This window comes from Hylobates moloch, unplaced genomic scaffold (genome assembly GCF_009828535.3).
Source record: "Hylobates moloch isolate HMO894 unplaced genomic scaffold, HMol_V3 SCAFFOLD_53, whole genome shotgun sequence".
Lineage (NCBI taxonomy): Eukaryota > Metazoa > Chordata > Mammalia > Primates > Hylobatidae > Hylobates > Hylobates moloch.
In genome coordinates, this window is record NW_026652328.1 from 185,566 (window position 1) to 200,642 (window position 15,077).

A 15,077-nucleotide genomic window follows, 5' to 3' on the forward strand; every position below is an offset into this window, starting at 1 on the left:
TAAAAACACAAAAATTCGCTGGGTGTGGTGGTGCATGCCTGTAGTCCCAGCTACTCAAAAGGCTGAGGCAGGAGAATTGCTTGAACCCAGGAGGCAGAGGTTACAGTGAGCTGAGATTGCACCACTGCCCTTCAGTCTGGGTGACAGGGCGAGACTCCATCTCAAAAAAAAAAAAAAAAAAGAGAGAAAAAGAAAAAAAAGAAAATAGTATGCAACAGAAAAACCAAATACTACTTTTAAAATTATACACTGTTTAATTGATACACTTCCAAATTCCCTATAATTAGTCTGCATTTGAATTGGAATTTCAAGGTATAACTATTATTTACATATTTAAAGAGTCACTGGGTATTTAGGTCATAATTTCAGTAACTGTTTAATTTTTCTAGGGTTTGTAACTTGAAATATTATACCCAGCTTCTGATTTTTATGGTCCGATTGCATCGTACATGAGGTATTTAAGTGTAGGAAAGAAATGACGGAAATGGGGAGAGTGTCTTTCTGGGTGGACAGTTTAGTTTTCAACCCTAGAAAGATGAAACCCCACCCAGGCCACGTTGTTCAGCAGTGCTGTGACCTGTGCCCACGGAATGGACCAGAATCAGAGTGAGTTGGTGCTGGGAGTCTGAACTCACAGTGTGAAGTCTGAACCTCGGTGTTGGCGGATGTTCTTAGAGGGCGGTCGGGGGAGAAGCTCCAAAGAGCAGAGCCGCCCAACGCAGGGACTCGAGGTGTGGCTACGAACTAGTCCTCCCAGTCTATGCGGATCGGGCCGCCTGTTAGTGTCTGGCTCTGTAGACCGGCTGAGTCCTCTCCTCCTGCCCCACGACGCATTCGCCGGTGGCAACCCTGGGCACAGCGAGAACGCTCGTCCAACACTCCACAGACAAGAACCCGGCAGTGCAGAAACACTTCCTGAAGAGATGATCACGATTGTTAATAAAAACAATAACTGCGGCCACTTGTGGGGCACTTACAAGGAGGCAGACACAATACTAAATGTTCCCAAACATTAACTCATGTAATCTTAACAAGGACATCCACAAGTAGTTTATCATCCCCATTTTACAGATAAGGAAACAGAGAGGTTAAGGAACTTGCCTAAATGTACACATTTAATAAAAAATGTGGCAAAGTTTGCATTTAAGTCACATAGGTAATTAAAAAACCCACATTCATAACTCCTGCATGGAGCTGGAACAGAAGAGACCTTTGTGAAGCAACATCTACTAACTTGAGCATCTTCCTTCTTCACACCAAGGTCTGGGGATAGCATTGGCTCCCATGCACTTGTGCCGTCAGATAACCATTGTTTTCTGCAAGTGCCTTTCTTTCTTTCTTTCTTTTTTGAGATGGAGTCTCGCTCTGTCACCCAGGCTGGAGTGCAGTGGCGCAGTCTCGGCTCACTGCAAGCTCCGCCTCCCGGGTTCACGCCATTCTCCTGCCTCAGCCTCCCAACTAGCTGGGACTATAGGCGCCCGCCACCGCGCCCGGCTACTTTTTTGTATTTTTAGTAGAGACGGGGTTTCACCGTGTTAGCCAAGATGGTCTCGATCTCCTGACCTCGTGATCCGCCTGCCTCGGCCTCTCAAAGTGCTGGGATTACAGGCGTGAGCCACCGCACCCGGCCTGCAAGCGCCTTTCTGTAGGTAACTGCCTGAGCTTCCTGCCTGATTGAGGGCGATCAGGATCAGCCATCATTGTTAGCAGTTGTTCTGTAACCATGGTATAGCTGGAATGGACACGCATATACTTACAAGCACTGTGGAAAAGAATGTTGGCCTCTTCAACTTCCTTTTGTTTAAATGTTTCAACAACTACACTCTAACAACAACGATAAAAAATCTTCCAGCTTATCTCGCTACAACCTTTTCTATATAGCCCTTTATAACCTCTATCCATGAGTATACATGTTTTTTAAATGTAATATATTTAATATGCCTGTAAATTGTTATGACAACAGTTTTTATGTCTGCTTTTCCCATATTTATCATTTTAATAACTCTTAATATTGCATTAAATTGATATACTGTGGCCCTTAGCCCTGTTTGTTTGGGGCTTTTTCTTTTACCCCCTTATAATAATGCTCTACAAACACTTCCAACACACCTTGTCTGTTTTGGCTTAAAATTTTTGTTTGATTTTAAGAGACAGGGTCTCACTCTCTCACCCATGCTGGAGTGCAGTGGCCTGATCATAGCTCACCGTAACCTTGAACTCCTGGGCTCAAGTGACCTGCCTCAGCCGCCTAAGTAAGCTAGGACTACAGGTGTGTGCCACTATGCCCAGCTAATTTTAAAATTTTTTGTAGAGTAGAGGTCTTGCTATGTTGCCCAGGCTGGTCTCAAACTCCTGGCCTCAGGCAATCCTCCTGCCTCTGTTTTGTTTTGTTTTTAAGAAACTGTCAGAATTGGAATTTTTAGATAAAAGAATATGATGATTTTATGATTATTATTACAGATTATCAGACAATGTTCCAGAAAATGTACTAATTTACACTGTCACTGTATACTTCTCCCTATAACCTTGTAAGTGTTGTATTTTATAATTTTCATAAATTTAATATGTATAAAATGGTGTCTTATAATTGTTTTCATCAGCACTTAAGTACTATTTTCAGTGAACATTTCACTATTTGTCTTTTCTGTGTATTTCCTGTCCATATCCCTTGCCATTTGACCAATCACCACACTGGCTTTTCAACCATAGCTGCCCACAAAGATTTTAAATTAAATTATGATCCTATAGTATTTTCTTTGAACAGCACAGTTATTTGGCAGGTGGTGTGAGGGGAACAGCACAGTTATTTTGGCAGGCAGGGCGGGTGTGACATGCATGAAAGGGTTAAGCTTCTCGATGGCCAGTTTCTCTGTTTTTCTCTTGAGCCCATGCAGATCCTACCAGTGGGCTCTTGGAATGTCAACACATTGGGACACAAAAAAAAAAAAAAAAAAAAAAAAAAAAGAAAAAAGGCTCAGGTTCAGGGGTTATAAATTAAAGATGTTCAACTCACCTTGTGGTCTTTGCCCACAAACTTGAAGACTGGGACCTGGAAGTGCTTTGCTAGGTGATCCCGGGATGTGTACTGCTTTACTGAGTCATCTGAAACGCAGCTGAAAGTAGGGCAGATAGCACGTAAGACTTGATTGTTTCAACAGAGGTGGAAAAACAATCTAGCCCAACATTTTGGCCCAAGGAGAGCCAAAGGGGTGGAGGAGACTGGACTGTATTCAAGCTTTTTGGGAATGAAAGAAAAATTAAATTTTTCCCTGTGAAGGCCTCTTCAGACCTAGCCTTATTCACTAATAGCATCTGTCCCCATCTATCATTCACTGTACCCACAAACTGGGCACCAGGGCCTCCTGTTAAGTTAATGCATTTAAGTGTTGGCAACAGCAACACCATTTATTTCAGATACCTTTTGCTAGTAAGGCTGTCTTTCCATTTGCAATATATTGCAGGAATTCTGCCTCTATGTACCTTAGTATTGATTTGAGAAGGCTTTTCTTTAACAAAATTTATTAACTATGTATTGGACACCTAATAGCAACTGACTACTGAAGGGGATACAAAAGTTAGGGAACTGCAGTGCATGCATCAAAGTGACATAAATATCCAAGTTTCTTAGATAATAACTGGTTCTATTGGGTAAAAGTCACGCACCTCCAAATTGTTTTAATTTCTCTTTTCCCAAATTTAATATTATATTGCAGTTTGATAGGGTTTTGGGGTTTTAATCGCAGGTCTACTGCTTAAAGTGAAACACCTAGGTTCACCTCAGGGTTAGCTGGGGGAAAAGAAGCACTCCTGGCTGGGCAAGGTGGCTCACGGCTGTAATCCCAGCACTCTGGGAGGCTGAGGCAGGAGGATTGCTTGAACTCAGGAGTTCGAGACCAGCCTGGCCAACATGGTGAAAACCCGTCTCTATTAATAATACAAAAAGTTAGCCAGGCGTTGTGGTGCCTGCCTGTAGTCCCAGCTACTCGGGAAGCTGAAGTGGCAGGATAGCTTGAGCCCCGGAGTTCGAGATTAGCCTGGGCAACATACCAAGACCTTGTCTCCAAAAAAAAAAAAAAAAGCCAAGTGTGGTGGTATGCCTCTGTAATCCCAGCTACTCAGGAGGCTGAGGCACAATGATAATCGCTTGAACCCGGGAGGCAGAGGCTGCAGTGAGCGATGTTTGCACCAGCTGAGGCCAAAGTTTTGGATATTCATGAAACTTCTTAAAGGCCAAGAATCACCCTCATATTATTTTCCCCATTCTAGATTCTAGAGGAACTTTTTTTTTTTTTTTTCTGGACATAGTTGCCTTTTAGTGGGTACCTAATAGTTCCTGTCTCCTGGGCCAGGAAAAAAGTGGAGGTCAGATATTAAAGCCGATTAAACTGGGTACTTGTGCTCCACACGCACAGACCATTTTTTCTTTTCTTTTCTTCCTTTTTTTTTGTTTTGTTTTGAGACAGGGTCTCACTGTTGCCCAGGCTGGAGTGCAGTGGCACAATCACAGCTCACTGCAGCTTCAACTTCCTAAACTCAAGCAATTCTCCTGCCTCAGCCCCTCAGTGGGATTATAGGTGTGTGCCACCATGCCCGGCTAATTTTTTCATTTTTTTAGAGATGGGATCTCACTATGTTGCCCAGGCTTGTCTTGAACTCAAGACCACTCAAGCGATCCTTCCAGCTCGGCCTCCCAAAGTGCTGAGATTACAGGTATGAGCCATGACAGTGCCCAGCCAGACTGCTTTCTAGTTCCTTGCTAACTGCTGTTTTGGTGCACTTGAAAAATCCAACAAAATTATTTTAAAATAAGGCATCTTGACTAGTGTTACTACCAGCACCTCATTCCACTGAACTGAAGGGGATCTAAACATAATGTGGTTTCTGTTATTTCTTGTATTTATTTACTCATTTTTATTTTCCTGAGGTAAAATTCATTTATACCCTCTTCTGATTATATTCTATAATAAATATCCATGGCATACCTAATCTATGCAAGACACCCTGCTGGCTGCTGCAGAGGACATAAAGATGAATAATATGGTCTCTGACGTCAAGGAGCTTATAGTCCAGTATCTTAAGATAATAGTAAGGCTTGATATTAAAATAGTACTTTTAATCTAAATGTCTGAGCATTTTCAATTTATCTTTATCTCAAAATAACTGTTATTTTTCTTTAAAAGAAAAAATGAAGCAGAAGGGGTTATTACAAGGTAACACATTGCAGAACAGAAACCAGGACAAATGTTGGCTCTTGATTTGGGGTTTGCTGTGACTAGACAATGCTAGCTCCGAGCACCAAATTCATGTACTGAAAGAAACAGTGGTATAATGGAATCAAAACTAGTGGCTTATCAAAAACTTGTTCAATGCTTGATTTTGGAATTTAGTATGTTTCTTTTTCTGGTGATTAACTTTCTAGCTATATTTTGCTTAGGCTTGTGTTGAATTATTTTGTATTCTCAGAGCATACGCCAACCAAAATTAGAGGGAAGTGAATCAGATGTGTTCAATTATCAAGGGAGAACCAACTTAATTTAAATTTAAGCCGAGGACAATGAAAAATCAAAGAAATGAATAATCAAACAATTAATAAATATAAGTAAAGTGAGTTATGTTTATTTTAGGTTTGTGGACTAGCCCCAAATTATGATTATTATAAAGACTCATTCAATTATTTACTTGGCAAATATTTAATGACCCTTACTATATGCTAGGAATTGAGGAAGAAGAAAAAGGAAGAAGGATTTTTAGTTCAAATGGTGAAAGTGCCAGGAAAGCCTTCATGGAGAAAGTAAGCCCTCCATGAATCTCGGAGAACCAGTAAGGATCAGACAGGAAGAAAAGGTGGGGAAGAAGATATCAGGCAGAGGAAACAGCATGCGCTAAGTCAGAAGGGTGTTCAGGAGTGACATTTTGGGAATTGTCAATAATTCCCTTTGGCAGGAGCAGAAACTGGAGGGGGCTGAGGTCAGAGGGTAAGGGCCCATGAGCCATGCCAAGAGCTGGAGGATCTTGCACACATCATTCTTGTACAGCACCACAGACGGGATGATTTATCTGCTTACAAAGTAGGGCCACACTGCTGTGGTTTTCACATTTTTGCCTATGCTTTTTTCTTCTAGAGCATATATATTTTTTCTCTTCTGTATGTGCTAAGGGCTGGCAAAATAAATAGTGCAGCTTTTTAGAACTGTCTAAAATAAAAGTAAATATGGTTGGGCGTGGTGGCTCACGTTTGTAATCCCAGCACTTTGGGAGGCCGAGGCAGGTGGATCACTTGAGGTCAGGAGTTCGAGATCAGCCTGGCCAACACAGTGAAACCCCGTCTCTACTAAAAGTACAAAAATTAGTTGAGTGTGGTGGTATATGCCTGTGGTCCCAGCTACTTGGGAGGCTGAGGCACGAGACTTGATCGAACCCGGGAGGCAGAGGTTGCAGGGGAGCTGAGATTGTGCCACTGCACTCCAGCCTGAGCTACAGAGTGAGACTCTGTCTCAAAAAGGAAATAAAATAAAATAAAATGGTCCTTCACCAAGAGACTGAATAATACATATATAAATAAGTTTCACAAGCTCTACTAAGATTGTAGGTTACATGTTTTTCTCAGTGAGTTATGATTATATTCTTATTTTTTCAAAAACTAAATATAAGGGGTAGGGGAAAACTTACGGTGAGAAAAGTGTTCATTATCTTGATTATCGTGATGGCTTCATGGGTATACACATCAGAACTTGTCAAACTACATGCTTTAAATATGTCTATTTATTGTATGTGAATAGTACTCTGCTAAAGTTATTTTTTTAAAAAAGTAAAAAGGAACAAAAATCTATCACTGCAAAAAAAGTAAATCTAGTCCCTGAACAAATAAATACAAAATGTTGCTTCTTCTTTTCATGTTAAAGTTTTTTAGAAATCACCTTAGCATGGCAAGAAATCCACATATCTGCAGATGCCCTCTGCTTCAGGCCGTCCAGAGTAGCTCAGGATGACAAACTTTCCATATTATGAAAATGAGCTTAAGGAGGCTACAAGAATCTGAGGCTGGAAGCACACCTTCTGAGAAGCAGATTTACTGACCAAAGCTAATAAAGAACCATTAAAAGGTTTTCAGCAGGGATGTGACAAGATCATATTTTCTGTTTGAATGGATCACCCAGGGGCTCTGTGGAGCTGAGATATGAAAGGTGAGGTTTTGGAGGCTGTGTTAAGAGGCTGCTTTGCTGTCCAGGTGAAAGATAATGAAGGTAGGAATTAAGACAATAGGAATGGCATAGAGAGGACAGGGTTGGGGCATTGCTATTTGTTAAAAAGCATCTCATTGATCCTATGTATATCAAGGGATGAAATATCACTGTGCAAGAGATTGATAGCAGCAGGTGAAGGCTGGCTTTGGTGAGAAACAAGAGGAGTAAAGGCAGCATAGTAATGTCCAAGAGCTTGCAGGCCAGCCGGCAGAGGGCAAGCCCCTGAGGGCGCTGAGCTGCTCGTACTGGACCATTCTCCCTTTGGTTAAGCTGCAGTTCCTGACCCTACCTGAGACTGTGTCCCACCTGACATGGAGAATAAGGAAAAAGCTCATGAGATACTGCTATGAATTTGGGTTTGAGTGTAATTTTCCTGGGAATGTAGGCAATGGCTGTGAAAAGGGCTAGGTCTCCATCAGTACCTCAGGACGCCTACAGATCCCACCAAGGATCCTTAGGAAATACCACGGAACTCTCTTTTGTATAAAACAAGTGCAGGGGCCAAACATAGTGTCTCACACCTACAATCCCAGAATTTTGGGAGGCCAAGGCAGGAGGATCACTTGAGCCCAGGAGTTCAGGACCAGCCTGAGCAACAAAGTGAGACCTCGTCTCTAGAAAAAAAAGAATTAGCTGGGCATGGTCGTGCACATATGGTCCTGGCTACTTGGGAGGCTGAGACAGGAAGATCACTTGAACCTGAGGATCAAGGCTGCAGTGAGCTGTGTTTGCACCACTGCACTCCAGCCTGGGTGACAGAGCAAGACCCTGCACCGCCCTCCACTCCTGAAAAAAACCAAGTGCAAAACCAAACTGCTATATCTATATCTTTCTTCTAAAATCTACCAACTATTTCTTCTCTGTCTTTGACTACCAAACTTCTTAAAAGAGGAATTTATGTTTGCTGCCTTCTTGTCCCCTGCACTCTCAGCCATATGAACGGGATCTCACCTCCACCTTCACACGTGCTCTGCCATCTCCGAGCAGGTTACTCAATCCTACAGTTTCATCTCTAAATCAGGTGATTCCCTGTCCTTCAGTTCTAGCCCTGACTGTGTTCCTGAGTCTAACTGATAACGCATTTCCACTGAATGCCCACTGAATTTCTCTTCCTAGGCATCCTGCAGGTATCTAAAAAATTAAATTATTCAATATATCATTTTGAATGACCAAATTCAGTATTTTAACTTCAAATCTGCTTTTCTATATATATCTTTTCATCTTGGTTAATGGCATCTAGTCAGTCACCTGGGCTAGACCCCTTGGAGCCTTGTTTGTTTGTTTGTTTGTTTGTTTGAGATTTTAGGAGTTTCACTCTTGTCACCCAGGCTGGAGGGCAATGGTGCGATCTTGGCTCACTGCAACCTCCACCTCCCGGGTTCAAGCGATTCTCCTGCCTCAGCCACTTGAGCAGCTGGGATTACAGGTGCCTGCTACCACACCTAGATAATTTTTGTATTTTGAGTAGATACGGGGTTTCACCATGTTGGCCAGGCTGGTCTCGAACTCCCGACCTCAGGTGATCCACCCGCCTTGGCTCCCAAAGTGCTGGGATTACAGGCGTGAACCACTGCGCCCAGCCTAGGAGCCATTTTTGACTCTCCTTTCCCTCACTAGTTTTACCTCCAAAATGTCAATAAGTGGTTCCTGAACTAATAAAGAGCTGACAGTGGTGCCATGCAGTTTTAGTAAATGACTGGGTGTGCTGTGAACTCAGAGGCTGGATGCGAACTAGGGGTGATGAGACCATTCCCGCAGCAGCATTACCCATCCTGGATGAGGTAGTATTTCAGGACCTCGTCGATCTTGGAGGTGGGGGTGGCGAAGCAGCTCTCCACCAAGCTTTCCAAGCCGCTCACGTGCACCAGGGGCTCAATGCCAAAGTAGAGGGAGTCACGAAGCTTGAGGGTGGGCAGAGCTTCCCGGTAAGGCTCTTCAAACTCGTTGTCCTTGAAGATCTCCAGAGTGAATGGGAAGATCCCATGATTTCTGCTCATGATTTCCAGTGGGGAGTTTCGAAGGTTGGGAACGTATCCTTCAGAAATGGTGTACAGGCGTGGAAACTCGCAGGTCACCGGGATCAGCAGCTTGCTGGTTCGGATAATGAAGTCCCCGCTGCTCCCCGGGGTCTGCTTGGGTAGACCTGTCACGAGGTTGCTGGCCACAATCTTGTCATTCACCACCTGAGCCAGGCCAGGGTGAGGAGCGGAAAGAGATTGTCTGTTTATTTCTAGAGTTTTTTTTTCCTCTCCTCTCACCTTAACATTCTACAAGCTTCCATCTACCTCAAAACACATTAGAGATTTGGTTGCCTAAGGATGAAGTTTTTGTTTTTTTTTTTTTCCCACTGCCCTCCTCTTGTTATCAAGCCATCCTGACTGTTAAGAGTCTTAGCTCTACCAAAACACAGCCAGACTGCTTCTTTAAGTGGGACCCTGATCTGCTCCTTATCTCTGAGGGGAACCTCCCAACTGGGGCCTCCAATCAGCTCTGCCCATATTCTCTGGCAGACAGAGTTTTGATTTCTACCTGGGATGGAGTGCCAAGCGGGAGTGGGAGGCTGTTTGGACAATTGTTTGGACAACTCAGCCATTCCAGCCTGTGTCCAAACTGTCTGGTAGTGGAAGCAGTACCCCAGCACGACATAGCTACTCTAGGAAAGCATGGCCACACTGCTTCTTTAAGCAGGTCCTCAATCTTGTTTCTCCTGGCTGAGTGAGGTCTCCCAAATGGGGTATCCAGCCATCTCCTATAGGTGTGTTCAGGTCAGCAACAGGTCTGTACCCCACTGGGATGGAGCTCCCAGAGGAAGGGGCAGGCCACCATCTTTGCTGTTTCAGCAACTTAACTGTTTCAGCCTCCAGGCTTTGGAGAGCTCAACCTGATGGGGGTGGTGAAGGAAATAGTACCTCAGCACAGTTCAGTTGCTCTATGAAAGCAGGGCTAGACTGCTTCTTTAAGCAGTTCCCTGATCCTTTTCTTCCTGGCTGGGTGAGACCTCCCAACTGGGGTCTCCAACCACCATCTACAGATATGTTAAGGCTAGCAACAGGTCTGTACCCTGCAGGGATGGAGTCCTCAGAGGAAGGGGCAGGCTGCTATCTTAGCTGTTTCACAGCCTTCACTGGTGATACCTCCAGGTATTGGAAAATCTGAGGTGACTAGGGACTGGAGCAGATGCCCAGCAAACCACAGCAGCCCTGCAGAAAAGTGGCCAGACTGTTAAAAGGGAGGGAAAAAGGCCAGGCATGGTGGCTCACACCTGTAATCCTAGCACTTTGGGAGTCCAAGTCATATGGATCACCTGAAGTCAGGAGTTCGAGACCAGTGGCCAACATGGTGAAACCCCGTCTCTACTAAAAAATACACAAAAATTAGCCAAGTGTCACGGCAGGGGCCTGTAATTCCAGCTACTCAAGAGACTGAGGCAGGAGAGTTGCTTGAATGCAGGAGACAAAGGTTGCAGTGAGCTGAGATTGCGCCACTGCACTCCAGCCTGGGTGACAAGAGCGAGAGTCCGTCTCAAAAAAAAGTGGGAGAACAAAACTCCCAAAACCCCATCCAAAGGTCAGCAACATCAAAGATTGAAGGTAGATAAGCCCTCAAAGATGAGAAAGAATCAGTGCAAGAACACAGAGAACTCTAAAAGCTAGAGTGCCCTCTCTCCTCCAAATGACCACATCACCACTCCAGCAAGGGTTTGGAATGGGGCTGCAGCTGCCATGGCTGAAATAACAGAAGTAGACCTCAGAATGTGGATAAAAACAAACTTTGCTGAGCTAAAGGAGCATGTTCTAACTCAGTGCAAGGAAGCTAAAAATCATGATGAAATATTGTAGGAGCTGACAAAGAAAATAGCCAAGATAGAGAAGAACATAACCAACCTGATAGAGCTAAAAAAACACAATACAAGAATTTCATAATGCAATTGCAAGTATTAAAAGCTGAATTGATCAAGCAGAGGAAAGAATCTCAGAGCATAAGACAGGCAGACAAGAATAGAGAAAAAGGAATAAAAAGGAATGAACAAAACCTCCGAGAAATATGGGATTATGTAAAGGGACTGAATATACAACTGATTGGGGTACCTGAAAGAGCTGGGAGAATAAAACCAATTTGGAAAACATATTTCAAGATATCCACGAGCACTTCCCCAACCTTGCTAGACAGGCCAACATTCAAATTCAGGAAATGCAGAGAACCCTAGTAAGATACTCCACAAGAAAATCATCCCTGAGACACAAAATCTTCAGATTCTCCAAAGTTGAAATGAAAGAAAACATGTTAAGGGCAGCCAGAGAGAAAGGCTAAGTCACCTACAAGGGAAGCCCATCAGACTAACAGTGGACCCTTCAGCAGAAACCCTACAGGCCAGGAGAGACTGGGGGCCAATATTCAACATTCTTAAAGAAAAGAATTTTAACTGGCCAGGCACAGTGGCTCACACCTGTAATCCCAGCACTTTGGGAGGCTGAGGCAGGTGGATCACTTGAGGTCAGGAGTTCGAGACCAGCCTGGCCAACATGATAAAACCCCATCTCTACTAAAAATATAAAAATTAGCCAGGCATGGTGGCACACACCTGTAGTCCCAACTACTCAGGAGGCTGAGGCAGGAGAATCGCTTGAACCTGGGAGGCAGAGGTTGCATGTGCTGAGATCATGCCACTGCACTCCAGCCTGGGAGACAGAGCAAGACTCTGTCTAAAAAAAAAAAAAAAGAAAGAAAGAAAGAAAAGAAAATAATTTTCAACCCAGAATTTCATATCCAGCCAAACTAAGCTTCATAAGTGAAGAAGAAATAAGATCCTTTTCAGACAAGCAAATGCTGAGGGAATTTGTTACCACCACACCTGCCTTACTAGAGCTCCTGAAGGAAACACTAAATATGCAAAGGTAAAACCACTACCAGCCACTACAAAAACATACTGAAGTACACAATGACAGGATCAAATCCACACATAACAATACTAACCTTAAATGTAAATGGGCTAAATGCCCCAATTAAAAGACACAGAGTGGCAAACTGGATAGAGTCAAGACCCATGGGTATGCTGTCTTCAAGAGACCCATCTCACATGCAAAGACACACATAGGCTCAAAGTAAAGGGATTGAGGAGAACTTATCAAGCAAATGGAAAACAGGAAAAAGCAAGAGTTGCAATCCCAGCTTTCAACAAAACAGACTTTAAACTAGCAAAGATCAAAGAAGACAAAGAAGAATGTCACATAATGATAAAGGGTTCAATTCAACAAGAAGAGCTAACTATTGTAAATATATATGCACCCAACACAGGGGCACCCAGATTTATAAAGGAATTTTTTAGAGGCCTTCAAAGGACTTAGATTCCCATACAATAATAGTGGGAGACTTTAACACCCCACTGACAATATTAGATCATCAAGACAGAAATTAACAAAGATATTTAGGACCTGAACTCAGCTCTGGATCAACTGGACTTGATAATTATCTACAGAACTCTCTACCCCAAAACAATAGAATATACATTCTTCTCATCACCACATGATACTTACTCTAAAATTGATCCATAATTGGAAGTAAAACAATCCTCAGCAAATGCAAAAGAACTGAAACCGTAAGTCCCTCAGACCACAGCACAATCAAATTAGAACTCAAAACTAAGAAATTCACTCAAAACCATACAATTACATGGAAATGTAATAACCTGCTTCTGAATGACTTTTGGGTAAATAATGAAATTAAGGCAGAAATCAAGGAGTTCTTTGAAACTAATGAGAACAAAGATACAACATACCAGAATCTCAGGGGCACAGTTTAGGCAGTGTTAAGAAAGAAATTTATAGCACTAAATGCCCACATCAAAAGCTAGAAAGATTTCAAGTTAGTAACCTGATATCACAACTAAAAGAACTAGAGAACCAAGAGCAAACAAATCCCAAAGCTAGCAGAAGACAAGAAATAACCAAAATTAGAGGTGAACTGAAAGAGACAGAGACAAAAAAAAAACCATTCAAAAGATCAACAAATCTAGGAGCTGGTTTTTCCAAAAAGTTAATAAAATAGATAGACCACTAGCTAAACTAATAAGGAAGAAAAGAGAGAAGAATCAAATAAACACAATCAGAAATGATAAGGGGGATATTACCACTGACCCCACAGAAATACAAACAACCATCAGAGAATATTATAAACGCCTCTATGCATATAAGCTAGAAAACCTAGAAGAAATGGATAAATTCCTGGACACATACACCCTCCCAAGACTGTGAATCCCTGAACAAACCAATAATGAGGCTCTGAAATTGAGGCAGTAATAGCCTACAACCAAAAAAAGCCCAGGACCAGACAGATTCACAGCTGAATTCTACCCCCTGTACAAAGAAGAGTTGGTACCATTCCTACTGAAACTATTTCAAAAAATTGAAAGGGAGGGACTCTTCCTTAAGTCATTCTATGAGGCCAGCATCATCCTGAACCAAAATCTGGCAGAGACACAACAAAAAAAGGAAACCTCAGGCCAATATCCTTGATGAACATTGATGCAAAAATCCTCAACAAAATACTGGCAAACTGAATCCAGCAGCACATCAAAAATCTTATTCACCACGATCAAGTAGGCTTCATCCCCAGAATGCAAGATTGGTTCAACATATGCAAATCAATAAATGTGATTCATCACATAAATAAAACTAAAGGCAAAAAACATATGATTATCTCAACAAATGCAGAAAAGGGTTTCAATAAATTTTGGCATCCTTTCATGTTAAGAATGCTCAATAAACTAGGTGTTGAAGGAATATACTTCAAAATAATAAGAGCCATATATGACAAACCCATAGCCAACATCATACTGAATGGGCAAAAGCTGGAAGCATTCCCCTTCAAAACAAGCACAAGACAAAGATGCACTCTCTCACCACTCCTATTCAACATAGTGTTGGAAGTTCTGGCCAGAGCAATCAGGCAAGAGAAAGAAATAAAGGGCATTCAAATAGGAAGAGAGGAGTCAAACTATCCCTGTTTGCAGATGACATGATTCGATATCTAGAAAACCCTATCATCTCAGCCCAAAAGCTTCTTAAGCTGATAAACAACTTCAGCAAAGTCTCAGGATACAAAATCAATGTGCAAAAATGCCAGCATTCTTATACACAAACAACAGTCAAGCCGAGAGCCAAATCACAAATGAACTCCCATTCGCAATTGCCACGAAAAGAATAAAATAACTAGGAAAACAACTGACAAGGGAAGTGAAAGATCTCTAAAAGGAGAACTATAAACCACTGTTTAAAGAAAGCAGAGATGACACAAACAAATGGAAATACATAGGAAGAATCAATATTATTAAAATGACCATACTGCCCAAAGCAATTAATAGACTCACTGCTTTCCCATTAAAATACCACTGATATTTTTTGCAGAAAAATCTATTTTAAAATTCATATTGAATCAAAAAAGAGCCTGAATAGCCAAGGCAATCCTAAGCAAAAGAACAAAGCTGGAGGCATCACGCTACCCAACTTCAAATTATGCTATAGGGCTACAGTAACCAAAACAGCATGGTATTGGTACAAGAACAGACACAGATCAATGGAACAGAAAAGAGAACCCACAAATAAGACTGCACACCTACAACTCTCTGATCTTCAACAAACCTGACAAAAACAAGCAATAAGAAAACGGTGCTGGGATATCTGGCTAACCATATGCAGAAAATTGAAACTGGACCCCTTCCTTACACCATATATGAAAATTAACTCAACATGGGTTAAAAACTTAAATGTACCTTGGTGTGATTCTGTCCTGTGCAGCTGTTCTCTTGAGCAGTGGTCGTTTATCTCAGTCTGCCTT

At 42.3% G+C, this 15,077-nt stretch overlaps 1 protein-coding gene across 1 annotated transcript in view; it reads right to left on the reverse strand.

The window, feature by feature from the left end:
• Nucleotides 1-231: 231 nt before the first annotated feature.
• The window catches only part of LOC116463688 (oncoprotein-induced transcript 3 protein), a 38,465-nt gene continuing 23,619 nt past the window's right edge, over nucleotides 232-15,077 (reverse strand). Inside the window, exons 7-9 of the mRNA XM_032146900.2 lie at nucleotides 9,012-9,427; nucleotides 3,014-3,113; nucleotides 232-915 (exon numbers count right to left, since the gene is read on the reverse strand). Coding sequence (XP_032002791.1) covers nucleotides 745-915; nucleotides 3,014-3,113; nucleotides 9,012-9,427 — 687 coding nt within the window. The 3' untranslated portion in view covers nucleotides 232-744. The remainder of the gene's footprint in view (nucleotides 916-3,013; nucleotides 3,114-9,011; nucleotides 9,428-15,077) is intronic.